Source organism: Pseudopipra pipra, chromosome 11, assembly GCF_036250125.1.
Source record: "Pseudopipra pipra isolate bDixPip1 chromosome 11, bDixPip1.hap1, whole genome shotgun sequence".
NCBI classification, from domain to species: Eukaryota; Metazoa; Chordata; class Aves; order Passeriformes; family Pipridae; genus Pseudopipra; species Pseudopipra pipra.
In genome coordinates this window covers 19269748-19296889 of record NC_087559.1, presented here as the reverse complement: position 1 = coordinate 19296889, position 27142 = coordinate 19269748, and the positions used below count along the sequence as shown (strand labels likewise).

At 47.7% G+C, this 27142-nt stretch overlaps 1 protein-coding gene and 1 long non-coding RNA gene across 9 annotated transcripts in view; one reads left to right on the top strand and one right to left on the bottom strand.

Annotated features, from left to right (window-relative positions):
- Positions 1-4571: 4571 nt before the first annotated feature.
- LOC135420496 (uncharacterized) lies at positions 4572-23581 on the bottom strand. The gene is made up of 3 exons (XR_010433553.1): positions 23494-23581; positions 11328-11521; positions 4572-7040 (listed from the first exon to the last, which is right to left on the bottom strand). It is a non-coding gene; the product is annotated as an uncharacterized LOC135420496 (long non-coding RNA).
- Positions 23036-27142, top strand: part of IQSEC1 (IQ motif and Sec7 domain ArfGEF 1) — a 334245-nt gene continuing 330138 nt past the window's right edge. For 7 of the 8 annotated variants that reach the window (XM_064668005.1, XM_064667999.1, XM_064668003.1 and 4 more), the window contains exon 1: positions 23388-23717. In XM_064668005.1, the coding sequence (XP_064524075.1) occupies positions 23452-23717 (266 nt within the window). In that variant the 5' untranslated portion in view covers positions 23388-23451. Of the gene's footprint in view, positions 23718-27142 lie in introns of all 8 variants that reach the window. The other variant, XM_064668004.1, reaches the window with a different exon arrangement.

Genomic DNA, 27142 nt, shown 5'->3' with positions numbered 1-27142 from the left:
AGCCTTGTCACCTGGACAAATGTGCAGTTTTCTTTGCTAACAAATCACACGTGGAGCAAGGGGGCACCTGCCCAGCGTGGCACAGGCTGTAAGTCACCACCAACAGGGCACTTCATCAGTGCCAGGTTAGGAAGAGAAGGAAACACAGCCACTGTGGCCCCACTGCATGTGACCTCATACCTGAGAGACATCCAGAACCCACCTAATTCATGAAGATTGAAAGCAACTGAAACCAGCAACAATAAAAGTGATTAATTCCAGGCTTATTCTAATGCAGGGCACTGGAGAGCCTGAACCAGAATGGACCAGATGCAAACAACTTGAGGGTATTGATGCTGAGGTTTGGAGAAATACTTCCAGTGTTTGTCAATACACCACTTTAGGCCATCAGAGCTGTGCTCTCTTTGCATGGAATGAGGAGTAATGGACAGCAGATAAAGTGTTTGTGGGAAGGAAGTTTATAAAACGGAAAATACATTTTCATTAAGAATTCCATTCCTCAAGAGCATACTGAGCTCAGGGGATGGGAATGGCTAAATGCAGGGAAACAGCTCTGTTCATAGTGCACTGTGTAGACAAACCCCTTTATTTCATGACCATAGGGGATTTCTCATCAATCATCAAAGAGAGGACTCAGGTGTCAAGGCAGTGGGAAAAGCAGCAGAGGTGCCTCTAATTCCTGGTTGCAGAAGAAGGAGCCTGTGACACGAAGGAAAATGCTGTGCCTGCTGGGATGAAGAGCTGCAGCAGCACCACTTCCTGGTGCTTTGGTCACTAGGGTCAGGTAAAGTCTCAGGAAAAAACATCTTAAACCTCAAGTCCAGCACTGGCAAAGGTACCACAGAGAATTTCCTGACTGGGCCTTGCAACCAGGACAAGAGTTGACTGATTATTGGGGATTAAATCAGCACTGATATCAGAATGGAGTTGCTTCATTGGACCCACTTAGAGAGAGTCACTAGACAGTTCTTTAAGTTGGAAAGAACTTGAAATTCCTAATTACTTTGGCTTTATCCAGAAGTGTAATGGATTTAATTCTTTACCAGTGCCAGACCAGGCAGTCAGTAATTGCACTAATAGCATTATCTCCCTTCTTAAAAAATGTCTTATCTAACTAATAGCATTAATTTGTATGCATCTGGTATAATTGGAGCTTTCAGGCCTTTTTATGATCATATACATGGTTTTGTCTTTCCTTTGATTCTTTCTGAATAGTGTCTTTCTTGGTAGACAAAATCCTATTTTTATCTCTAGGCTTAAACTGTTTCCCTGTTTTTTACCAGCAAGGATAAGTTATAATTCTCAGCAAGAATGTGAGTGTGACCCAACAGTTCTGCCCCTGCCCTGGGCTCTGCTGGGAGGAGTGAGGCTGCTCTAGGTGTAAAATATTAGCTACTCCTAATATTCCACTTCAGGCACGTAAACAAGCAGTGGTTTCATATCAGCTATTCCAAATTTACTTGAATTTTCAGAGTTTCAAGATTTTTTTAAAAGAAAGGAGCTGTTATGACATCTTGTACTAAGCTATCTACAAAAATCTATGTCTCTTTCACTTGAGTTTCCATGGATTATTTTGTCATGCCAACTTGTCACACATTTGGGTTCAATGATACTTAGCATGAACCTGTCACCTTTTATCCAAGAGTTTTCCCTTTGCAGCTATCCAGGCTTTTTGAGTGCATTTGCTCAACTGTGAGATTGAAATTCAAATTACTTCTATGCCTTTTATAACCCCTGGAAGTATTAATTATGTTTCTTCATCATCTTTTTCAGTATTTAGACATTTCAGAGCTTGGGAAATAGATATTTCAATAGGAATGGCTTGTTTATCCCATACAGCTTCTTGAGAGAGGGAAAAGTTTCTTCATAGGAATTAATTTTTATTGAAGTCACTAAACCCATTAATTTTTGATTGAAAAAGCTACACCTGGCCATTTCAGTTCTGAAATGCAACCTGGGAATTACAGATCACACCCCTCATTTGCCTGTATTCCCATAGGGGCTGAATCCCCTTTGGGGACCAGGAGACACTGGCACTAATCCCAAATCCCTTTCTTTTAAGTTGATTATTATAAACAGTGATTGTATCCACTGAAAATTCCCCTTATTCCAGCCTGTCTCTGTCCATGAGAAGCTCTGTAGTGAAGTGGTAGTTTAGGAAGGGCAGGTCCTGTCTGACCAACCCCATCTCTTTTATGGCCAGGTGACCCACCTGGTGGGTGAGGGGAAGGTGTGGATGTGTCTGCCTGGACTTCAGCAAAGCCTTGGACACCGTCTCCCACAGCATTCTCCTGGAAAAGGCTTGGAGAGGGGCACTCCCTGCTGGGTCAGGAACTGGCTGGAGGGCCAGAGTGGTGGGGAATGGAGCTGCATCCAGCTGGGATCTGGTCCCTAGCGGTGTCCCCAGGGATCAGTGCTGGGCCCAGTCCTGTTTAATATCTTTATTGATGATTTAGATGAGGGGATTGAGTTCACCATCATCAAATTTGCAGCTGACACCAAGCTGTGGGGGAGTGTTGATGTGCTGGAAGGCAGGAGGGCTCTGCAGAGGGACCTGGCCAGGCTGGATCCATGGGCTGATTCCAACGGGATGAGGTTCCACAAGGCCAAGGGCCGGGTCCTGCCCTTTGGCCACAACAACCCCCGGCAGCTCCAGGCTGGGCCAGAGGGGCTGGAGAGCAGCCAGGCAGGAAGGGAGCTGGGAGTGGGGATGGACAGGGAGCTGAACAGGAGCCAGAGTGTGCCCAGGGGGACAAGAGGGCCAATGGATCCTGGCCTGGCTCAGGAAGAGTGTGTCAGCAGGAGCAGGGAAGGGATTGTTGGGCTGGACTGAGCACTGGTGAGGCCACCCCTGGAGTGCTGTGTCCAGTTCTGGGCCCTCAGCTCAGGAAGGACATGGAGGGGCTGGAGCAGGTCCAGAGAAGAGCAACGAGGCTGGGGAAGGGACTGGAGCCCAAGTGCTGTGAGGAGAGGCTGAGGGAGCTGGGGGTGTTGAGGCTGGAGAGAAGGAGGCTCAGGGGAGACCTCCTGACTCTCTGCAACTCCCTGACAGGAGGGGGGAGCCAGCTGGGGGTCGGGCTCTGCTCCCAGGAACCAGCAGCAGGACAAGAGGGCTGGGTCTTCAGCTGTGCCAGGGGAGGTTTAGGTTGGATACTGGGAAGAAATTTTTTCCCAAGAGAGTAATCAGGCCTTGGAATGGGCTGGGCAGGGAGGGGGTGGAGTCACCATCCCTGGAGGTGTTTAAGGTGAGACTGGATGTGGCATCAGTGCCATGGGCTGGGAAGCACGGCGGGGTTGGATCCAGGGTTGGACTTGATGATCTCGGAGGTCTTTTCCAACCCGTCTGATTCTCTGATTCTATGACAATGCTGTGCCATATCCCCATTTCCATGGCAGCCCCCTTCTCTCTGTTTGGTTATTAGTTACCTATTGCTTCAGAAAGGTGTCACTCAGGTATCTCCAGTTCTCCAGTGAGCATCTGGCTTTGACTGTGAGAATTTAGATAAACCTTCCCTGTGCAATGAAATATCCACGGTTTTCACTGGAGCAGAAGATTACATTTAGCCATGAACATGCTGCACTTCGGGCCATGTGCAAGATCCTGATTCAGCTCAGAGTGTAAATTAAAGCTGAGTCTTTTGGCTTTAAAAATTAACCAAATTTGACATAATTCCTTGGGAATGCCCCCTTTCACCGTGAAAAATAATAAAGTCTCAGCTTCATCTTGCTGAAGGGAAGAAGAAGGGAAATGTTTAGGATAAGAGGAAAAGTAATGGATTTGGAGCCAGGATAGGGGGGACTTTTGCCATCAGCTCAGCAGGAAATTCCAGGAGAAATTGCTGAAGTACAAAAATTTAAGGAACCTCTGGGAAAATCTCAGCCCAGCAACCAGAGACCAGGAGAGCAAGTGCAGTGCCACAGACCTGGGGTGTTCTAATCACACCTGTAATAAAAGTTGTAATAAAAGCTCCTGTGTGGAGCCCCCAGGGACAGCTCTCCAGGAACCTCATCCCCGTGCAGCTGGAGCGGGACACAGCCTGGCATTCCATGGAGACATCGTGGAGACCTGACCCTACCTGATGATCCCTGTAACTTCCATGGCTCCCAGTGCCCCCTTCCAGGAGGGAAATAACAGTTTTATTCATTGACTCATCACTCAGGAAGCCACGGGGACTTGACCCCAGGCACCCTGAGACTCAGCACATCCTTCCTCTCCAGATACTGCAGCTCAAACGTGGTGCCAGAGACAGGGAAGAAAGCAAAATTCCATCTTCTTCTTGAAAAAACAGGAAAAGTGGGCTTCCCTGTCTCATACCATGTGTTTCTTGTCTTGCTGGGGAGGGAATTAGCTTTTCTGTGTCAGTTTTTTACTTTGCCTGTTCATATCACAACAGCAAATCCTGGAAATGCAGCCCTAAAACTGAAGAGAAAGGACATAAAAATGTGAGTTTACTTTTAACAGGCAGGAGTAGTTTCACTGTTTCATGGGATGCTGATAATGTAGACTTGGACAGTCTGGATATTATTTATCTTCATATGAAACCTGGCATGAATTTCCCAAACACTTTGAGTTTATGATAACACATCTTTTATTTCACTTCCTCCCATTGTTATACAGAAAACATCACCTGATGAGTGACTGCAAAACACAGCATTAAAAGTTCTCCAAACCAACTTTTACTATGAACAAGTAAAAACAAAAACGTTTTATGAGTTGCCCCGTGTTGGAAATACTCGTTTTACACGTGGTCATCAAATAAATGGCAGTGAAGCCCCACACTTCAGCCATGGAATGTACATTCATTGGTGCTCTTTAGGATCAGCAATCATCAAGTGTTTGACAGCATAAAAGTTTTAAACAAGAGAATAATAAAAGCTGGAGAATTAATTAATTTGGTTTCAATCAGTAAAGAGAACACTACTATATTTAAAAACCCCCAAACAACCAAGTATCTGAATTCTCAGCATTTCGGCTGCCACAGGGATGATTATGATGACCCAGAATCTTTAAACTTTTTGAGGACAGAGCAGTAGGGTATTCTTAAAAGCCAGTTTCCATCTGCTCTGTGGTGGTGGTTGCTACAGACTGCACAAAAAAGTCCTCAAACACCAACCAACCAACCAAAGAGTAGAAATGAATATGTATAAATGGCTTTCTAATGAGCAGAAATTCAGCAATGCCTCCTCATGTTTTTGGAGGTAACAAAAGTTTTCCATGTTTGCAGAGCTCAAAACTTTCTTTATTTCTCTTACTTGTGTTCAGCCAAGGATAAAAGTTGGGGTGACACAAGAAAATAAAGTGTACAAGCAACCTGGAAGGCAGGCATTCCCTCAACTCCCAGTGTGGGCATTTGGACTGACAGGGGCTGCAGAACCAGGGGATGTCTCTATCTTAGCAAAGGAAGTTGGGTTTGGCAGCAGCTTTTTAACTCTGAGGATATTCTGCCCTTAAATAGGAAAAACCATACAGAATCAGTAGGTCAAATTGCCTCATTTCTGTTAAAAGGAAGGTTGTAGAAATATTCCTGTTACATTTTCAGTGGCCATCTCTGGAGAAAGGGAACAAAACTGGCTTTACAGTGCATGGATAAAAGAGCTGAGAACAAACAGCAGCTCCAGCACCTGCCTGGGATCAATAACAAAACGTGAAGTCCAGGCCCTGAGCCTCAAGCAAAACTCCTTTTGCAGCCCCAGGCAGCGGATTTGGTAAAAATGGATCATTGTAAGGCCAGGTCTAATAGTGCGAGTTTTATTATCTACTGCATTAAATCCCTGACACATATTTAATGGGATTAAATCTGTCTTCTGCTCCAGATTTATACAGCACTGCGAGGGCATAAACTTTATTAAAGCTCCATGTAACAGATATCTGAACCCTAACTAGGAAATCTCATTTTAAAACATCACATCAGTTTTCCATTCTCTATTTTATCCCTATTCAATCACCACTTCCCATTAGTTTATATTTTTATTCACTTCCCTAAGCTCCAGCAACTTCTCAGGTGCTCATTGAGGCAGCTCTGCACTCACATGCCAATCCCAAGCTTTCTCCAGATTGGTATAGGAATCATTCTGTGCCTGGCAAGGAGCTGTATTTCCTCAGTAACTGTTAAAATCAATGAGACTTGACATATTCAGTGCAAAAGGGGACTTTTCTTACAGAACTATATTCATAGAACACAGAATTCTCTCTGGGTATGAGTTCATGGGGAAGTTTTTCCTGTAAAAATCAGAAAGAAGAAGGAAAACTTATCTCCATTATTTTCTGCTTTACTCAGCAAAACCAGGTATTAATTTATGAAGAGGCACATCTTTCCCTTCTCTTTATTTTGTTCTACTAAATGAATACATGCATCTATTATGATCCTTGTCTAACTGCAAGCAGACAAAGCATCTCCTCTCCCTTGGGCCAGGCTGGAACCCAATGTTCTCTGCAGGTACAACGTGATTGTGTGGCCTTTGGCAAACAGCTGTTCCCTTCCCTGTCCCTGCCTTGGGCCAAAAAGGAACCAGGGAGTTTGTATTCAGGAGCAGGATGTAAATATTCAACAGCTGCTTCAGGACTCAGGGGCCAAATTCACAGTTGTGATTGCTGGAGCAAACGTGCCTGGGAAAATCAATGTATAATTAATTGATTTGCTCACTCAAACCTTCAGTGCTGATTGGAACAGCCCCCAGTTATGGAGATTTTTTTGCTACCAGCTGTGGCTGTAAATGAAATTAGTTTGGCCCATATGAATGTATGTTATTTACAGTCAGGTCAGGTGCTGTGTGTTCCTCTTCTGTAAGCCTTTAATAATTAGAATCCCAGAATGGTTTGGGTTGGAAAGGGCCTTAAAGCTCATGTGCCATGGGCAGGGACACCTTCCCCTGACTGCTCCAGGAATTCCCTTTGCACTGTTTTCACTGGTGAACAAAAGGAGCTGGGTTTTCCTTCTTTCACCCAGCCGTCTCTCAGCTCCTTTTATCTTCCAGTTCCATCCTTGCCTGTAGATAAATCCTTTCTGGTGCTCCTTCAGAGGCCGGAACTTCCACCTCACCTGTAGATGGAAAAGCACAGTAGGAACATCAATGATGACCCTGAAATACGGCCATATAGGAGCCACTCTATAACTACTCTATAACTACATATATCAGGAGATGAATGTGACATTCTCATCTTTTTCCATGGTTCACAGCATCTTTTTTTTATAATTTAAATGCAGAGCATAAGCTTCAAATGCACCAGGCTTCACAACATTTGTACTAATGCTGCCAAGCCACCCTCTAAAATATTTTATGAACCATGAGAACATTTTAATCTGTTGGCATTTCCTTAATTAAGACAGTTTTACTGCTGCCTGAAACAGAGGTGTTACATTAGCTGAGTATCTCCGTGCTGTGTAAATTATGGCATCTGTCTTCTAAATAGAAGTTTGCATTATGCATGGAGGAATGAACTGGTGTGCATTTAATTTAAATGGATGATCAGGGTTTTTTTAAATTAATATCTACCTTTCTAGGAGATTTCCATTCTGTTGAATTGGGTTTTAAAAAGCACATTACATGAATGATGTTAGTGCCTCTCGATTCACAACATTAGCATTTCCTGTCCCAGTGCAGCCCCTGAAAACATCAACTGGAAAAACATGGATTGCTCAAGATTTACAGCTTTGTTGTAATTCTAAGAAAGGCTGCTTAGGTGAAAATATTTGTTACCTTACAGTGTCCAGCTGTACAATACAACAAATTCTTTTGCTGTGATTGTATATGCCAGTGGTGAGTTAGATCAAATTATTCATACGTTTCATACATAGAAAATTCAATGACTTTCAGGATCTTGCATTTTTCCCTAATAATACACATAAATATTACATATTCCCACCCTAAAACACTTCCTACTTACAGCAGGTAGAGCAATCATTCTGCAGAAAGCCAAGGTTTCATGCTTTTAAAAAGGTGCCAGAGTTAAGAGCTGATTTGCACAGCCCTCGCAGTTGCTCTGGACGTAGCAGTTCATTCACACAGCACATGTTGGGGTGGAGGTCAGGGCAGCTTTTAAACTATTTATAGCAGAACTGAGGAATTATACTTTGGTCTCTCAGTTGAAAGGCAGCTTATAAAGCCTGACAGTTTATGTATTAACACTGATAGAAATGTATACATGTCTGGAAACAGCTCCTGCCTGTCCAGACCACCGACCCTTTTTGGGATCAGCAGCTCCGGGGGCTGATGTGACACGAGCACAACGTCATGCTAAAAACAAGCAGTTTCCTCCCAGGAAAGGTCGGGGCTGTTCTGGGAGGGTTGGAGATCCTCAGATCCTGAAGATGAGCAGGGGCAGCAGAGGATCTGAGCCTTTAATCAGTGCTAACGCTGCTCTGAGGTCCCGACAGCTGGGGCTGTTGAACTCGGCATCAGCAGCTCTGCTCGGAGCTCCAAGAGCTCCCAGGGAACCACTTCAGAGTAACTGATGTGCTGGCCTCCCAATAGTGGAGGAGAGCTGGAAAAACTGGCACATGTGGGCTCTTTACCCAGGTGCTGGAAGGAGAGGCTCCTTCCTTCCCTGCTCTCAGGCATCAGGAATGGGAAATGACGGTGTTGCAGCCAGGGAATTCTCCCTCCAGAGGGAGAGGTTCATGTCTCAGTGATCTCATAGGATTTCAGATCTGATCTTACCTAGGAAAATCTTGGAAAATTTCCAAGTTTCTGGAGAAAACCTCAATGGACTATGCTGGAATTTCCTTGTGTTGGCCTAATCCTTATATCTTATTCTTTTTTCTGGCATGGGGATTTCACCCCTTGCCACTCTAACCCTCAATATTATTGCTGGTGCTCATTGTCTGTAGGAGTTTTCATCAGTCCAGTGCAAATACTGTATTTCCTGTTTCCTGCAGCATTTTACTTTCTCAGCTGTAATGCCTGGAAAATCAGCACAAGATTGCACATAAACTATGGCTTTACTCGTGACTGGGAGGGACCAAACCCATGATGTGGTTGGACTCAGTGATCCTTGTGGGCCCCTTCCAACCCAGGGTATTCTATAAGTCTGTGAGTCTGGGGTTATTACTAAGAAAGAAAACCAAAATGTTGGAGAAATGGGAGAACTAGAAGAATTAATTGTTCCCTACAGTGGTTTTGTATTTTTTTTTATTCTTAATTTAACTTCCTAATCCAAACTTGTATTTTCCTAAATGCTCCTGATGTAGTTTTATTTTATTGATATCCTCCATGGAAAACATGTTTGTTTCTCTGACATTTATGCAGCTATGCCATGAAAAGCTCTGTCAGCTTCCTGTTCCATGATATTATTTTCCTCTCACAGACTTTTCTACTCAGGCCCATATCACAGAGATACAGATAGTGATGGGAGTCATTGTGGATGCTTCCTCATCCCACCACAGTAGGATGTGTGTCAGTGCTTTTCCACCTTTTTAATGCTTCTCTTCCAAATCCTCACCACTTCTCTTTGGAATCATTTTTCAGTGGCCAACTTGGAAAGGCTCCTGTGCCTCTGCTGGCTCCTAGATCCCAGTTTCAGCACTATGGCTGCACACAGCCAGTTTTACTAAGCCCAGATCTGCTCCCAGGCCTTTCTCTCAGCCTCCACCCCACACAGGAAAGCTCATGGCTCTAGAAATGATGGCATCAGGTTGGATATTAGGAAAAGCTCTTCACTGAAAGAGTGAGTAAGCATTGGAATGGGAAGCCCGGGGAAGTGGGGAAGTCCCTATCCCTGGAAGTGCTCAGAAAAGGATTAGATGTGGCACTTCATGGTAGGTTTAGTGGACATGGTGCTGTTTGGTCAAAGGTTGCATTTGACAACCTCAAGTTGGGCCAGGGCCAGGGGAGGTTTGGGTTGGAAGTCAAGAAGAATTTCTTCCTGGAAAGGGCTGTCAGGCACTGGCAGGGGCTGCCCAGGGAGGTTTGGAGTGCCCAGCCCTGGAGGTGTCCCAGGAAGGCCTGGCCGTGGCACTCAGTGCTCTGGGCTGGGGGACAGGGTGGGCATCGGGCACAGGGGGATCCATGGGCTGCGAGGGCTTTTCCAGCCTAAGGGATTCTGTGATCCTGAGATGAGGATCTGAGTGGGTGAAGTGTACCCAGGCACCAAGACTGTCACAGCTCTGTAGGTGCAGCACTTGGAGTGGGATGTGCTCCAGTGCCACATGTCCCCTGCCCTCTCCCTCCCTGCCCCAGCCGGGGTGTTCAGCAGGTCGATGGTGGCCTTGGAGCAGACTGTGCCAGCCTGGCTGCCCTCTCACATTTGCCCCCTTTGGCCAAGTCAGTGGTGCCCAGTGCTGGGGAGTTGAGCTGAGGAGGCTCAAGGATGTTTCCTACCCCAGGGATCCCACAAGAAGACCCTCCTCAGCCCCAGCACTGCCGGGGGGTTGACTCATGTTCTTCTCACTTGACAAGTACACGTGTGAGTGATTCACCTCAGAGTGCTCTCCTCCCTCTCACTTGTCCCTGCATTGAAATTGGACATTGTGCCTGTGGAAATTACAGGTTCTGTGAGGAGCTGCTCTGGGGGTGATTCACAGAACAGCACAACAGGCCCTCGTTGAGGCCTCCAGGGATGACTTCATCCCCTGCTGTTGTTTCAGCAACAGAAAGAAGCTTTACTTAGGATGACACTTCACATAGATATATTTTTTATCCATCATCATCCTGTTTTGGTTGGTTTGAATCATTAAGAGCATGAGACTAAGAGATAGGTTGCACCCTCAGTTTGCCACCAAATGCTGGAGGTCACTCCTATGTCCTTCGATGTCCTTTGACATCCTGAGTCCCTTTTGCAGAGAGCTTTGTGTCATGGTGTGGAAAGTCAGGAGATGATAACACCTAGGGATGGGGTCAGCCACAGAGCTGGGAGACAGGGGTCCAAGCTGCACGTTGCAGTCAGCAACAGAATGGACACGGCTGGGAGGGACCACCATGGGGTCACCTGTCCCACCTCCCTGCTCGGGCTGGGGGCTGAACAGCAGTGACAGATGGGTGGGGAAGGATGACTGAAGTTGCACATATTGAGTCAGCACCACAAACACAGATGGCCTGAGAGGAACAGGCCCTTGGCTCTGACCCACATCCCGTGTGGGGACACACACAGGGGAGGTGACACAGCCTGGTGTGACCACCAGCAGCCACCCTGCCTGAAAAGAGCCTGCTTGAGGAAATATGCTTAATGGTGGCTCTTGAGTGAAATGCTTCCAGCTAGAATAGGACTTTTTCGATTCCAGATGAGGTTATATTTTTAATGGGACATAAGTTAGCAACCTGCAGGTACGTGCTTTGCAGGGATGATTTGTAGGGGTGCTTGTGGAATAACTGAGCTTTCCATAGGCACTCACCCAGCTCCTTTGGAGAACTGGAACCCAGCACCAAACACTGCTCCTTAGTCAGCAGCTCTGCCTCAAGAACCGACATCCAGAGACAAGGAGAGAAAGCAAATCCACCTGATTATTCCGTTCTCTCCTCCCGGAAGGATTTCATAACAGATGAAACGCTGCCACACAGCACTGGCTGCTCCTGCCTGAACACATCCCTGTGCAAGGAGAGAACATGGAACCTGGGTCTGGGATCCAGCTGGGAGACACTGCCCGAAAAACACAGACCTGGGGGAAACTGTAATTCCAGATATGCAGAGACAGAGGCCAAGATACCCCAGGAAAGCCTCCCAAGGAAAAAAAAAAGTCATAAATTTACCTTGAGAGGCTGAATCTCAAATAGTTCTCCCAAAGGATTTTTCACCTTTTCATAAATGTCATAATAATAATAGTTCAAGTATGAAACCTATCCAAGTCTGGGCTCCAAAACCTGAAGGTCTGGGGTATCTGTGATAAGTCATGATTACCAAAAGAACCCATACACAGCACTGAGCAGTGCTGAGTGTTTTCCCTTTAGTAAGGAAAAAATGTTTCTCCCTACAAATAAGCATTGAGCAAAAATTCTTGAATGGGAACAGGATAGGGATAGAGAGACAGGGATAGAGACAGGGATAGGAAGGGAAATAAGCTTGGTTTTTAATAGGAAATTGAAAATTATTCCATTCTAATATCTGTGCTGACATTTATCTTGGTCTGACAATCAGTCACAGAACAAGTTATATTTTCCCTCTGAGTTCCCTGTCTTTGCGGGAATTTTTCTAACCTCGGGTGATCCACGTGTTATAACACATGTTAAGGGAACTGCCCGGTTAAATCCCTTCGCATTCTGCTGGAAATTTACCCCTTCGTAATTCCCTGCCACGTTTTGTGCAGCCTCAATGTGCTGCTGCCACCAGATGGCACTTGGGGTGGGTTCTGTTGGGAAAAGCGGAGCAGGAGCTCTCCAAGGCAAAGCATTCAAATCAATTTAAAGGCAGAACAGTGTTTACAAACAAGGATTTTGCATAACAAGGGCCTGCTTTCTTTGCCAGTTGGATTGTGTAGGAGCTGAGAGGCAGCCTTTCCCCGAGCAGCACGTTTGCTGGCATCATTTGAGGAGGAATGCTGTGCATGTGCAGAATTCTTCCTCATTTTGCACTGAAACAGAGGAAGATGAAGAGCAGAGTGTCTGAGTTACAGTTTTGCTGACCTTGAGTTCACAAGGTGCTGCCACTGCCCTGAAGTGGAACCCGGCTGATGAATATCAGCAGCACCTTTCTGTTGCAAAATAAAAAGGGAAATTAAAAATGAAAAAAAAAAAGGGGGGAAGAGGAAAAGGAAGGAGAAGGAAAAGGAGGAGGAGGGAGGGAAGAGGGGGAAAAGGAAGAAAAAAGAATAAAAAAGGGGAGAAAAAAAGTCCCTTGTCAGGTTCCAGCTGTGGTTGCAGCAAGCAGAACAGGGGCTTTGTCTGCTTCTCTTTCCAGGGTGAATATGATGGAAATACATCCCTTTTTGTCAGGTGTTCTCTGAAATGGGAGTGAACACCAAGGCAAAGGCCTCCTGATTTCCTGAGCTCTGCCTTTGCTTTGCAGAGTGTTTCTATCAGGTAAATTCTCCATGCTGGCCCTTGCAGCAGGTATGGCACATGTAGGGCCAGAAATTCTGGGAGTTTAAAGGGGAAAAAAAACTAACAGACAATAAAGCCAAAAAGGAATGGGCTGAAACCTGCTCACAGTTGTAGCTACAGCTTTTTGAAAGCCCTTTTTTTTCCCTAGGACTGAATTTATTTCATTCTACATCAGAAATTCCTGGAGATCTATTTTAAATGTCACCTTGTAGTGAGCATCAAACACAGACATGGCACAACCACGACTTTTTGACAACCATTTTTTGAAAAAACGTAGCTGTAAAGTGAATTTTTTTGCAATGTGAAAGAGTCTTCCCAGGCCACACATTAAAGTAAAGGAATAACTATGCTCCTCAACAGATCTGAGCAGTACAAACACAATCATGAGCCCTTTTCTTTACACTGCTTTTTGGAAAATATCTTCTTCAGGTGAAAGATAGACCCAAACATTAATAATGCATCTTTTTCCTGTAGTAATTCAGCAAGTAAATGCAGCAAGGGACTTTTAAATGCTGGTTCACTGACAGGCAAAGCAAAGTTCACAGTTCACAGGACCCTGTCACAGTATTCCTCAAAGGCAGGTTTCAAGATCACTCACCCCAAAGTATTTGATTAGTGCCACTTGTGTGCTTCAGTAAAGAGCTGAACATGAATTAATTCAGATACAGAGGATACTTCTTGATTACATGGGGCTATGCAATACAAAGCTCACTACAACAAAAGGCTTTAAACAGAGATCAGGATTAGCTTTTCCAGGGGGGAGATGGAACAGGTTTATCACACAATTTAAACTGCACCTTCTCCTCTCGGGAGGCAGCACTGCCAAGGGTAGAAATGCACTCACTTGTCAATACAGAGAAAGGAAAGTGTCCTGAGCAAGTTGAGGATCAAAACTCTGCTGAAGAAAACAGAATCCACTCCTGTGCCCGTTCCAAAAGAGTGGGGGAGAGGTTTAAAAAGCAAACACACAGTTCTTCAGCCCAAGGCCTCCCTTTGTGGTTGACCCCTGAAGTGTCATGAACAGTGAGGGCCCCACACATGGAGGGAGGAAGGTACCACAGATCTTACAGATTTTGCTGGGTTTTGGACCTGGCTACAGGCACAGATTGATACCATTTCCTTCTTTCCTGATATTTGGGGCCTTATAAACCACTGCTGCTTTGGATTTTTGTAAACAGACCTTCTCATAGCTTTTGTGTGACTCGGATGAAGGACAATTTCCAGGAGCCTCAGTGACACCCAGGCACTGCATTTCTCACCGTGTGGGATCTCAGGAATCCTGTCCAAGGCTGAGGAAGAAGCACAAGCCTCACAGAACCCAGGAGGAGCCTGAGCACAGCAGTTCATCTTTGTGTGGGATTGCTCTTCTTCAGGAAATCTCATGGAGCAAGTTACCTCAGAGAGCTGGAGCTCAGAAGAACCCACAGCAGTTGGTCACAAGCTCCCAATTAGCCCATTCCATATTTTTAAGAAGTCTAAGATCTCAATTCCTGTTGAGGGACTGGGAATAAACTACATTTACCATCTTCACTAAGGATGTATTTTGATATGGTGTTTCTCCTTGTGTTCTGAGAGCCAAGCCAAGGGGAAACCTCTAAACAGCTGATTAACACTTTGTTGGAGATCTCAGAGCTGGTTCAGATCATTATTCTCCTCTGGATAAATGACCTGGTAAAACTTTGACAAAGAAACATGCACAAAGAGACTTATGAAAAATGTAACCACTTCTTTTTGTATTGCACTTCCAGAATTTAGAGCTCCATCTCTTCTTTGTAGCAGCAGCACTTTCCCTTTTTACTTTTCCTTTCCAGTAGAATTCCAATTCATCTTTAGAGTGAATCAAGTCCCTTTTGCCTCCAGCTACTCACTGACAGGGTGAGTTCTGGAAGTTCCTTTGTTTTAGAAAAACTGTTCCCTCTGAAGAGCCTGTTTTCAGGCTGTGATGGAGCCTCCTCTTGAGAGAGCCCCAAAGCTTCCAAAAGCAAGTACATCTCTTTTGTTGGTTCTTTTCCTTTTTCTTAACATTTCAACTGGAAAAGCTTCCAAAAGCTACTGCGTTTCTCTCAGATCTCTAAAGAGCAGGATCAGGGCTTTTTAGGGGTTCTGCTCCAAGTGAAAGCAGGGTGCAAAGAGCCCTGTTTGTATGGCCAAGAGACTGGGGCTGCACCATGTTCATGTGAGGCATTTGAATTGTGAGCTTTTAATAGTAACAGGAAATGTGCAACAAAAGCCACCTACTCCATAAGGACAACATACCCTTGAGATTGGATTCCCCCAGTATTCCCAGGGTTTCGTAGTCCTTGCTTATGCAACTCTAGAAAAAAAGGCAATATTTGGCAATTATGAGGCAGCAAAGACATTTTTTCATGTAAGCCTTGACAAAAATAACTCTCTTATCTTTAAACCTTCTCTGAGTTCACCAGAGCTGAACTCCATCACTCTGGGGCAGTGGCAGCACAAACTGCTCCTCAGTGGGGGGAGGCTGAGGAGTCACACACAGTTATTTGTGTGTTATTATTTGAGTCTGCAGATCAAGGGATAAGGGACTTGCTGAGGCTCCCAGGCTGAAATTGTAAATAACAGACTGTTCCTAATGATACAGCTCAGCAGCAACACATTTCATCCCTTCCATGTGCTTCCCAACAGCATGAAAGAGAGGGGATAAGAAAAGGGATAAGGAAAGGTTGAGCCTGCCTGACCTCAGCATTTTCTTGTTCAGCTTTTCATTTCCCGAGTTGGAATCTTTACCTAAGACACCTTGAGGTTTAGTGCTGTTTCTCTGGACAAGAAGCAATTGGAATTGATTTGTCCATTTTGTGAGGTACTTTTCTTTTTTTTCTTTTTTTCTTTTTTTTTCCTTTGGAAAAGGATAGAAGAGTTTCCAGTCTGAATTTGCAGATCTATTTTTAAGTATTGCTGCAAATAAAATGAAAGAACCGAAATTTCCCTCAGCTGTTGTTGGTGATAAAGCTGGGGTGTGAGTTTTTTCCACCTTTTTTATAAATCAAAGGTTATTTCTCCTTCTCTTCACACACACACTCAATGATATTACTAGTTCCTCTCTGGAAATGAAGTCTATGGAACAGCAGTCTGAACAACTGCAGACCAACAAGAGTGAAAATATGGTGAGTCAGAGCAAACATGGACTAATTGCACTGGTTCAAATATATTTTTATGACCGCAGGATCAAAAATCTACCCCTTTTCTCAGAGCATAATTTGATTTGCTCGTGACCTGTTTCAGTTAATGACTGCCTGAATTAACACTGCCCTTTTCTACCTATTCTCATGCATTAAAGATAGAAATGTGGTATTTTTGTGTGTTGATCTTGTCAGCAGATAGTGCAGCTGGCCTGAGGATGCTATACAATTCCAAAAAGCAGGTGGAATGCTCCATATCAATATTAAAACCAGTCAGATATACATAGGAATATATCCATTAAAAGGTGGTCTGAATGCATAAGAGGTGGGGATTCCAAGCCTTCAGGATTTAGATGTTGTTGCAACTCCTATGAAATGAGTAAATAGGGTTTTTTCCTCTGGGTTTTGTTGATGGCAAGGACAGGTACAGGATGATATGCCCTGCTCTGAAACGATTTGTGATTTTATCCATTGGATTCAGACAGAATTAACAGGATACATACTGCACACACAATTAGGGAGTGATTTTTCAGGATGTCTCCCCACTTTTAAATTTTTTTTATTACTATTTAAACTTCTCTTTGAAGGCAGAACTGTTTTCCTAATGTAAAAAAAAATATTCCTGTGCCCATCTGAGCTTCTGTTCATGGCATCCTTGGAAGCAACATGACAATTGCAGAACAAGGAATTGATGGTAAAAATCCTTAGTTTTCATCAGTGGAGGGGTCCAATTTAAAATGCCTGTGGAAAGAGCATTTGGACAGGGTGGGATTATTGGGGTGTCCTGTGCAGGTCCAGGAGCTGGACTCAATGATCCTTGTGGGTCCTTCCAGCTCAGGAGATTCCATGAAAAGAAATACATATTTCTGAGGACTTCATATTTTATCACAGTTGCTTATTCTGACCTTTCTCTAATTTCTGTTCCCAAGGAAGTTTAAAAAAGAACAGAATATTATCTGATTTTCATGTTTCCTCATAACCTTATTCCGAAAAGCAGTGTTTGCTGAGATTTGCCAAGATAATTCATTCAGTCTAAAGGATATGGCAAACATGGAAAAACTGACCAAGTGGAGCAGAGAAAATATTAGAATGGAAATGTATGGAATCAAAATGGAATAAAACATCTTAAAATGGAAAACAGCAGGCGAATTTAACTCTGGCAGCTGCAGCTGAGATAATTATTCATTTATGTTAAAAAAAAAAAAAAACATACACAAAAATCTCCAACAGTTTTCTATGAGCAAGTTTGCTTACCAAGTTTTTATCCAGAAAAGACTTCAAGAAAACTTAGGTTTGGGCTTTTATTTTATATGGAAATTATGGTATTTGATATTGTAGATAATATTTTATTGCTTTATAAGCCCCCAAGAGCAGCAACGTTGCAATGAAATCAGGGAATCACAAGAAATGGTGAGAAACATGGAAAGGGCTATTTTGGCATTTGCTTTCTCTTTGTTTTCAGGGAATTTCTGAAGCTGCAATTTTGGGAGGGGTTTGTTTGTTTACTTTCCCCTTTCAGTATTCAGGGTGTTCTGTCCCTGCCAATGAGCCTGTGCTGTCCATCCTTATCTAATGGGAAGCATTTTGTCTGGCACTTTTCTTTTCTGCAGCTTGTATTTTCCTCCTTCAGTCCCAGGTTTTCCCACAACTCAAAATATTATGTGTTAATGAAAAGTGTCCTTCATTCCAGCTCTGGTTTGGCTTCAATCCCAGCTGAAGCACCAAGAAATTCTTTTCTGCACAATTTATAAAATAACTTCTTTAATTAGTGATGGAACAATTACAACCATACTCCCAATTTCATTATATTTATTGCTAAACTACAGTTCTAAGTTCAATTTAGTCCAGTTTTAGAATTAATTACCACTTTCACAGCAAAACTCTTTCTGGTTTTCTCTGATTTCACTCTGAGAGTCCCACACACATCCCAGTCTTGGTGCCACTGCCACCTTCCCACATCCCAGTCCCCAAGAAAAACTGGGAACCATGTCTTTGAACATCACATTCATTCCTTTATAAACCCATCACTGAACTTTCCTCTTTCCCCAAAGAAGCAAAGTGTTCCTTGCTAATTTTTCCCTTATATATTAGGGATATATTTATATCATCATTATTTATCCTTATTATATTATCACTTTTATATTGAGTTGTTTGATACCTTACATCAGCAGTGCTTTTCATGTACAGGACACAAAGACACAGTCCTTTCCCAAGGACTCTGCACAGGAGGACACATTTTTTTGCCTACTGACATTCCCTGGTATCACTTACTCAAACAAGATATATTGGGAGAATTCACAGAAACCAACAAAAACACAAAGGAAATACTTTTATGAAAGGCTCATTAGAATGAAAGACTTGGTTAAAGTTGGGTACTTAGATGGATTAGCTCTGGACCACACTGCAGGCAAACTTCCAGATTCAGCTACAGAACCTGGAAGAGCCAATTTATCATTTTTTTCGTAAATCAAAAGGCAATTTCTACAAACAGTAATGATCAGACCACTCAGGATCAGCACTCATAAAATTAAAATTGAACTTTCCACTGCCTTGTGCTGCTGCCTTAAAATATGGGCTGTAGTTTTATCATGCTTAGCTTGGGATATTTCAAATAGTTTAGGAGCTGGTCAGGGTAAGAACATCCCAATTGTCCAAAAGGGCCATCAGAGCCACACATGGGGTGGTGCAACCCAGAAAGCTCCAGGATTGACTGAGAGCTGGTCAGATATTCCCCCTGTTTGGAAGAAGGGCTGAGGTACGTAGATCAGTCCAAATACATTCCATTTAACTAAGAAAAAAGGTTAAATGGTAATATGATCATGTTTTACAAGAGATTATCTTGAAAAAGATTTGTGGTTGGAAAGGGCATAAGGAAGTTTGGTGCTTGTAAGTAGAAATCAAATGAACTGATAAGAGAAATAAGATGTCAGGTCCTGAAATTAGGTGTGAGCAGGAGAGGGAAAAGAACAAGCCCGAAACATCACAGTTTCTAGAAGATTTCATGTCTTTGGCTGTGCTTTCTCTTTTTTGTCCATGTATGTTCCCTCTTCCATGTGTCCTAAGTACATGGTGTGAAAGAGCTTGGTTCCTAAACCCAGGTAGGTTTAGAGGAGTAGGTTTGGATGAGATGTGAGGAGGAAACTCTTCCCTGGGAAGGTGGTGAGGCCCTGGCACAGGTTGCCCAGAGAAGCTGTGGCTGCCCCATCCCTGGAAGTGTCCAAGGCCAGGTTGGACGGGGCTTGGAGCAACCTGGGCTGGTGGGAGGTGTCCCTGCCCATGGCAGGGGACAGGATGAGATGATTTTTAAGGTCCTTTCGCACCCAAACCATTCTGGGATTTTAGGACCTACATATAAACTCTGACAACAGGAAAAACTCAATTAGCAGGATAAAATTCCTTAATGTCTCAACACAACAAAGCAGAACCAAGAAGTGAGGGAGAGGGGTGAGGGGGAGACTAAGAGAGAAATGCAAGCAAGAAGGAAGTGGCTTCGAAGAGAACTTTTAAAGAGAGAGATGGAGGGCAGAGTTAAGATTGAGCACAAATCACGGCATGACTTCTGAGGCCTTGGTTTTTTTATATTACGCTGACCTAATTAATTTTACATGGAAAAATATGTATCAGAGGCTTTTTCCTGGTCTTATCTTACTTTGAAAAAATTATTTCAGCTGTTTGCTCACCCATGGCAGTGTTAGCCACACCAAACCACTTTTGAAACAGTGACATTTTATGCTTAGTTTTTATGCAGCACCATAAACTTAACTCTGACAATTCAATTTCAGAACTGAACAGGCGAACACAGAATCACAGAGTGTCCTGAGCTGGAAAGGACCCACAGGGATCATGGAGTCCAACCCTGGCCCTGCCCAGGACACCCCAGCAATCCCACCCTGTGCCTGACAGTGTTGTTCAAACACTCCTTGAGCTCTGTCAGAAAATGCCAAGACTTAAGTTAAGGCCTTCCTAAGGTTCTTCCAAAGCATGGTGGGATATTTCAGCAGGGAGGTTGGACTTGATGACCTCCAGAGGTCCCTTCCAATCTCAACCACCCTGTGATTTATGTCTTGCCAGTAATGAATCAGTAAGAGAATCCCACTTTCTGAATGAGAACCATTTCCTTTCATATTTAAATCCTCCTTGGCACTTTCCCAGGCAAGAATTAACCATGTGCTGCTTGGCTTACAGAAATGGATGGTCTGAGCTATGATGTCAGCACGTAATAAAAATGCTATTTTGGTGATTTTCAAATTTAAAAAGGTTAGGCTTGATGTCACTTAATTTTCTAACTGAGCAAATCTGAACAAGCTGGATCTGCTTTTACAATCTGTGTCTTCACAGATAGAGATTGCATATATTACTGATTCCATGAATATGCTTATCTTCCAGGTTTACCTCTTCTTGTTCATTTATGGAGTGTGATGGAGCACACGGGCTTTGTGAGGCACAGACACAACCCCTCAGACACAGAGCCCTCCTTCCCCTTTCAGTGCTGAGCAGCAGCAACACACAGAACACACCAGGAACATGGTGCAGGGAGCCAGGTGCCAACCCCAGGGCATTTCTCAGGGTTTAATGCGTTTTTCAGACTAATTTATGGTTTCCTGGGGAGAGTGTTCCCATTGGGTTTGATGTTCTCCATGTCCTCTGTGGAAAGCACAAGCTGCTGACTGGGAGGTCAAGTTCATTATCTCATTCCTGGGATCCTCTCAGAAAACCCTCCCAAACCACACAGACAGAACCAAGCAGCCAGTCCCCCCACGAGCTACTCCTCCTCAGTCAGCTCCTCTAGCAAGGCTGGGAGCTGAACCAGATACAACTTTCCATTTGGGAATGGAGGCATTTTCCTCCAATCTGGAAAAGAAAGCAGGAAATTCATCACACTTAACCTGGCTTGTGCCTCCCATGAACTCAGGCATTTCTGCCTAAAAGGGGGTGTCTCAAACAGATCCTCACTGTAAAATGATTAATAAGCTTTTATTGTCTCCAGATACCTTAATGAGTTTTGAGTGTCTTACTTTGCATTTTATTTTGCATATAAGAAACAAGTTCACTCACTTTATTTGTTGATTTAACCCCTGACAAATATTCTGGCTGCCTACAGCTATGCAGGTTGCCTCAGTGAGATATTGTGATAAGCATTTCTTTCCACACAGAGCAAACTGTGCTTCAGCAAGTATATTCTGGACAAACAGTACTCTGAAAAAAAAATATATTTTTAACTATTCTAATGAAAAATACTGATCAAGTTACTGGGAAAGAAGCTTGGCCTCTTCAAAAACCAGCTAAAGACTTTTCTGTGAATTCATGATCCCCACTAGGACTGGAAATTAGTCTTTCATGCTTCAGTCACCTCGACAGTCACAACAGCCTTTGCTGCACATATGTCAGAGCAAGAGTAACAGTTTTGCCAATAACTTATTTCTACCTAAAGCCAGAACGGCCATGGGAGCTGCCAGAGGAGTCTCTGGCTGTGTCCTCCCTTCACGCCCCTGTTCCCCGTGCTGACAGCCAGAGGCAGAGGGGGAGAAGCTGGGACATCCACCCTCTGCTTGGGAGCTCCGCTCCAAACCCTTCACCCCCCAGGCCGTGCACAGATGGGGACAACACAGAGCCTGCAGCCCCTCCAGCAGCGGGTCCCGCACCCCCTTGCTCTGCTGCATCAGCCGTCCTCCTGAGGCAGCACATCCTGGCAAAGGTGAGAAAGGGCTGACTCCACCACGAAGGGTTTGGGAAGCAGTGACAGCAAAACAATTGCTCTAAGAAAATGTTATTAATCGAAAACTTGAGAAGTCGAAAGGTGGAGAGAAGAGGTAGAAAAATGAGAAAAAAAATTAAGGAGACATGAAGAGGAAGGGAGGAGAAAAGCACGTCTTCACCTTCCTATCTTCTTCCTGCAGTATCTCCCTCTGTTTCCCTTTCCTACTCCCGGTTCTCACAAGCATTCCCAACACACACTTGGGATGATACAGGACCCAGACCTCAGCAACTTTTCTTGGCTCGATGCAGCCTTAGCGGGAAGCGGCGTTTCACCAGCGTAGGTTTTAATGTCAGGGATGCTGACGGGAGGGGCGGGGGGCTCTGCTGGGGACCCAGCTCGGGGGGCCAACCCCCGCTGCCACCTCGGCAATGCGAGCCCGTTCCCAGCTGTGCCGGGTCAGAGCTCCGCTCTCCCGGCGGGTCCCGCGGGTCCCGCTCCCCGCCCGCCCCCGCGCACATCGCTGCTCCCGGGGCGCGGGGCCGGGGCCGCCCCGCTCCACCGCCCGCACCGCCCCGGGGCCCCGCAGCGCTCCCGCGCCCCTCCCGGGGCTCCCCGGCCGCGGGGGAACCGCCCGGAGCCGCGCGGGGATGGGGCGCGGGCATGGGATACGGGGATGGGATGCAGGAATTGGATGCAGGGATGGGGCGCGGGCATGGGATGCACAGATGGGGCGCGGGGATGGGATACAGGACTGGGCGCAAGGATGGGAGGCAGGGATGGGATACAGGAATGGAGCGCGGGGATGGGGTGTAGGAATGGGATGCAGAGATGGGGCGCGGGGATGGGATCTAGGAATGGGCGCAAGGATGGGATGCAGGGATGGGGTGCGGGGATGGGATGTAGGAATGGGATGCAGAGATGGGGCGCGGGGATGGGATGCAGGGATGGGGCGCGGGGATGGGATGTAGGAATGGGATGCAGAGATGGGGCGCGGGGATGGGATGCAGGGATGGGGCGCGGGGATGGGATGTAGGAATGGGATGCAGAGATGGGGCGCGGGGATGGGATGCAGGGATGGGGCGCGGGGATGGGATGTAGGAATGGGATGCAGAGATGGGGCGCGGGGATGGGATGCAGGGATGGGGCGCTCCCGGAGCCCCCGCCAGCCCCCCGGAGGAGCAGCCGGCGCTACTTAAGCGCATCCCGGCGGCGGAGCCCGGCGGGGAGGCGGGCGCGGCGGCCCCGCGGCAGGGACAGCCCGCGCCCATGCCCGGCCCGGAGCGCGGCGGGGGCGCGGGCGCTGCCAGGCGACGGCGGAGCGGGGCTGCGGCGCGGGCAGGGCGGGACGGGCGCGGGGCCGGGCGCGGGCGCGGCGGGCGAGCGGCGGCGCGGCGGGGCCCGGGCGGCTCCGGGCGGCTCCCCCGGGCCGCGGCCCTGCCCTCGCCGAGCGGGGGCCGAGCGGCAGCAATGGCGGCGCGGGGCCGCCGCCCGGCCGGCCGGCCGCGGCTCTAGGAGGGGACTCGCGGGGCCGCGGGGGGCCGGGTTCCCGGGGGTTATTTATTCCTTCCCTCTCGCTCAAGTTGCCGGCGGACGGGGCCGGCCCGCACCTGCCCCCTCCCCGCGCCGCCGAGCTGCGGGGCGGCCATGGAGAGCCCCGCCGAGAACCCCAGCAAGGCGGCCGAGTACCTGAAGGAGCTGAACAAGATTATCGAGACGCAGCAGGAGCTGCTGGAGAAGCAGAAGCGGAGGATAGACGAGCTGGAGCAGCAAGTGGCCAAGTTGTACCACGAAAATGCCTGCCTGCAGGACGAGCATCACCGGCACCTGGCCACATGCCGGCTCCAGCAGGGCGTCCCCCCCGCGCCCCCGGGGGTGCTGAGCGCCATCCAGGAGAACGCCAGGCACGAGAAGTAAGCGCTCACAGCCTTTCTTTGCCCCTTTTCCGCGGAGGGTGTTTCGGTAGCGGGGTTTCCCTTCCCTTACCCCTCCTGCCTTCGGGTCCCCAAAGCCGCCCCGCGCACCGGCGCTGGGAGCGGCGGGATTCCCTGCGGCGATGCCCCGGAGCGAGCCCCGGGCGCGGCGGTGGGATGTCCCCCCTCAGCCCCAGCCCGTCCGGTGTCACTCGTGTGTCACTCGTGCTCTGTCCCGGGGTCCCGGAGGGGCTGGAGCCGCGGCGGCACGGCCGGGGCTGCCCCGTGCCCGCGGCTGTCCCCGCGCTCGGGGGATGCCCCGGGCAGGGCAGCGGGACCGGGGCGCTGGGAGGAGCGGGGCGAGCCCTGCCCTTCTCCCCGCGGCGCTCGGACCGGCAGCGAACGCGCCGCGGGGACGGGGGTGCCCCGTGGGAGCCGCTCGCCCCCCGGGCAGTGCCCAGGAGCGGCTGCCGCCGGTATCGAAAGTGACCCGGCCCGGGGTCAGTAAACATTGGCCGCTCGCCACCGGGCTGGCCCCGGCCAGCGCCTGCCCGCCCCGCGCGGGGCCGCCTGCGCTCCCGGCCGCCGCATCTATTCCAGCCTCTCTAATCTGTAATTAATCGTCTGCGTCTTTCCAGCGTCGGGAAAGCCGCTTAGTTGCGCGGTTCTCAAGTAGCGGGGATTCGGGAATAGCAGGAACTGAGCTCGGCGCTTTCCCGGCGCGTTTCTACTTCTGGAAAAGTATTTAAGGCTTGGCTTTCCAGGAGCGGAGTGGGAAAAGCATGCATCGGATTACGAGCCCACTTCGCTGCTTGATACGGCACAATGGGCTGTTTGTGATCCGCTGAGCTCGAATTCCTTAGATTTATAAATACAGACACGGCGGCTCCCGCCCGCCGCCAGCCCCGGGATGCGGGATACGGGACCGCCAGACCCCGGGATGCGGGATACGGGACCTCCCGCTTCAGACTGGCGGGGCGGGCGAACCCCTCGCCATCCCCGGGCCAGGGCTGCGGGATGCCCGTTCCGCGGGACCGGGATGCCCGGGATGCCCGGGATGCCCGGGATTCCCGTCCCGCCGGGCGCGGAGGGAGGCACTGGGTGGGTCCGGCCGACCCTGCGGGGACCCGCCGGGGCTGGGGCGGGACCCGCCGGGGCTGGGGCAGCCCCCGGTGGCTTCGGCCGCATCTCCCTCGTGGAGCCCCAGCCCGTGCCGGGGGGATGCCCTGCGCGATCCCGGGGAGCTGCCCCGATCCCGGGAGCTCCCGCTGGCTCTGGCAGTGCCGCTCCGGCTGTACGCGAGTCTGCCGTGCTGGTTCTGCTCCGGAGCAGCGTTTTCTCCGCCGTGGAGGTTTCAGGAGCCCTGGAAGGGTCGCTGGGCACACAGTGTCCCCCTTGCCTGCTTCTGTTTCCCAAGCCTTGCACTGGCCGGAGCACAGTGGGAAGGGAAGCGGCTCTCTCTCCCCAGCTCTTTTTTTGCTGTCAGAGTTAACACTTAAGGCTTTTTTTATGATGTTGGGGTAATCACTTTAGGCTTTTTTATAGAGATGTCTCTATGAAAACTAAGCAAATAGCTCCTTTAATAGACTGGAGAGCATGCTGTCATTTATCAGTCAATCAATCAATCCCTCAAGGAGAAGGCTATTTCCAGAAAGCATGGAATAGTTACACGAATCCTACCCTGTGTATCCAGGTCCAGTACAGGAGGATTTTTGTGCCTGTGCTTCCAGTACAAGACATCAACTCAGCTATCTTGTCCCATTTGTCTCTTGCAAATGACATTACTAAAAATTGTACAAATGGCTTGCCTTGTTTGATAATATTTCTCTTCTGCAGCCCAGGACTCATTTGCAGAGCCCTCCTTGGGCAGGCAGCTCTGGGGACTCGGAGGCTTTTAAGTCTCTTAAGTGGATTTGATGCTGGGATCAGAATTAATCTGGGATATTTATGGCAGAGTTGTACTGCTCTGAGGTGTAGCCTGGGGGCTTAGTGGGGAAGCTGGGAGACAGCTCCCTGCGTCTGGCTGGGCCCCTGGCCCACGTGCAGGGCTGGGGGAGCCACATTTTCAGGGCCACCTCCATCTGAGGAGCACTGTTGTTCCCCCTCCTCCCCGCAGATGGTCCCGTGTCATCCCTCTCCCATGTGGGGAGTGAAGTGGGTCTTGTCTCCAGGTGGGGTGTTGGATCCCTGTGTGGGACAGGGGCTGTGACAGTGGTTGGTGAGGCCCCAGGCTGTCCAGGAGCAGGGACAAGCAGCCACCCACAGCCTCAGTTTACTCTCTGGCTGGATACAAAAGGTGGAGGAAGTCCCCAACTTGGAGAGAATAAGCTTTTTGTTTTAAAGTCTCCTCCCAGTCCCACCAGTTACCTTGGCTTTCTGGCAGCCCAGCCTGCAGGTTCTGGGTGCCTGTAGCTTCCCATTCAGAAGCTCAGTTTCAGTTTCTCCAGAATTAAATGTCACATGCACCTTGTGTATGTTTGGTGGGGAATAAGGATCCCTTATTTGCTGAAGTTCAGTATGAGATGCCAGTGATGCTGAGGATCCCTGATGTTAGGAGACAAGTGATGTGTCCACTTTGTGCACAGACCTCCTAGTCCTCCTCCTTCCAGGAGCACTTTCATGTCTAAGCACCATCAGTGACCATTGCTCTTCCTTAGTGCTCAGTACTTCAAAATAAAGTGACTGGAATCCTTTTTAGAGGAAACTGGGCTTCTCCGAGTCAAAGACCATGAGAAATCAGTGCTTTTAGAGATTGGCTTGTACCTTGACTTGGATAGTTCTCCCCTAGTTATCCTAATCAAGTTAAAAACTGTGCTGCTTTTCCATGGAGAAGGAGCCTGGCAAGAGTGTGAGCAGGAGGGAGAGAAGAGTTGTCTGCTGAGACAGAACCATCTGAGAGAGCTGTTGTTTGCAACTCGGTCTAAATTCTGCACCTGGCCTGACTGATTTATTTTTAAATGAATCCAGGACTGGTTTTGTTCTCTGGGGGGAAACAGCCACAATTTGGAGCTGTGAGAAACCCTGCCTGTGCTCAGGAGATGCTCTGAGCCGAGGTGTCCCCGGAGCAGTGGAGTAAGTGGCAGTTGTTGCTCTGGTGACAGTCACATGTGAAGGCTGTGTTGTGCCCTACATAGACCGAGCTTGTGACTTTGCATGTCGCTGCTGGCACTGCTGCTGCCCCTGCCACAGCCTCAGCAGGAAGCCAAAGATTGCATTAGTATAGAGACCAGCCTGCCTCCTTTTTCCCTCCAGAGATGTCCTTTGCTGAGACAGACTGTTCAAATGACGTAAATCCTATTTCGCTGCCTGTGCTGCTCTCGAGCAGCAGCTTATTTTTGTTTGCTCGAGTGAAGTGGGGGGATCCAGCAGCTCTTAAAGTAGGCTCGTGTTTGGGCAAGCTTTTGCTTTCTCTGCCTTCTTGGCAG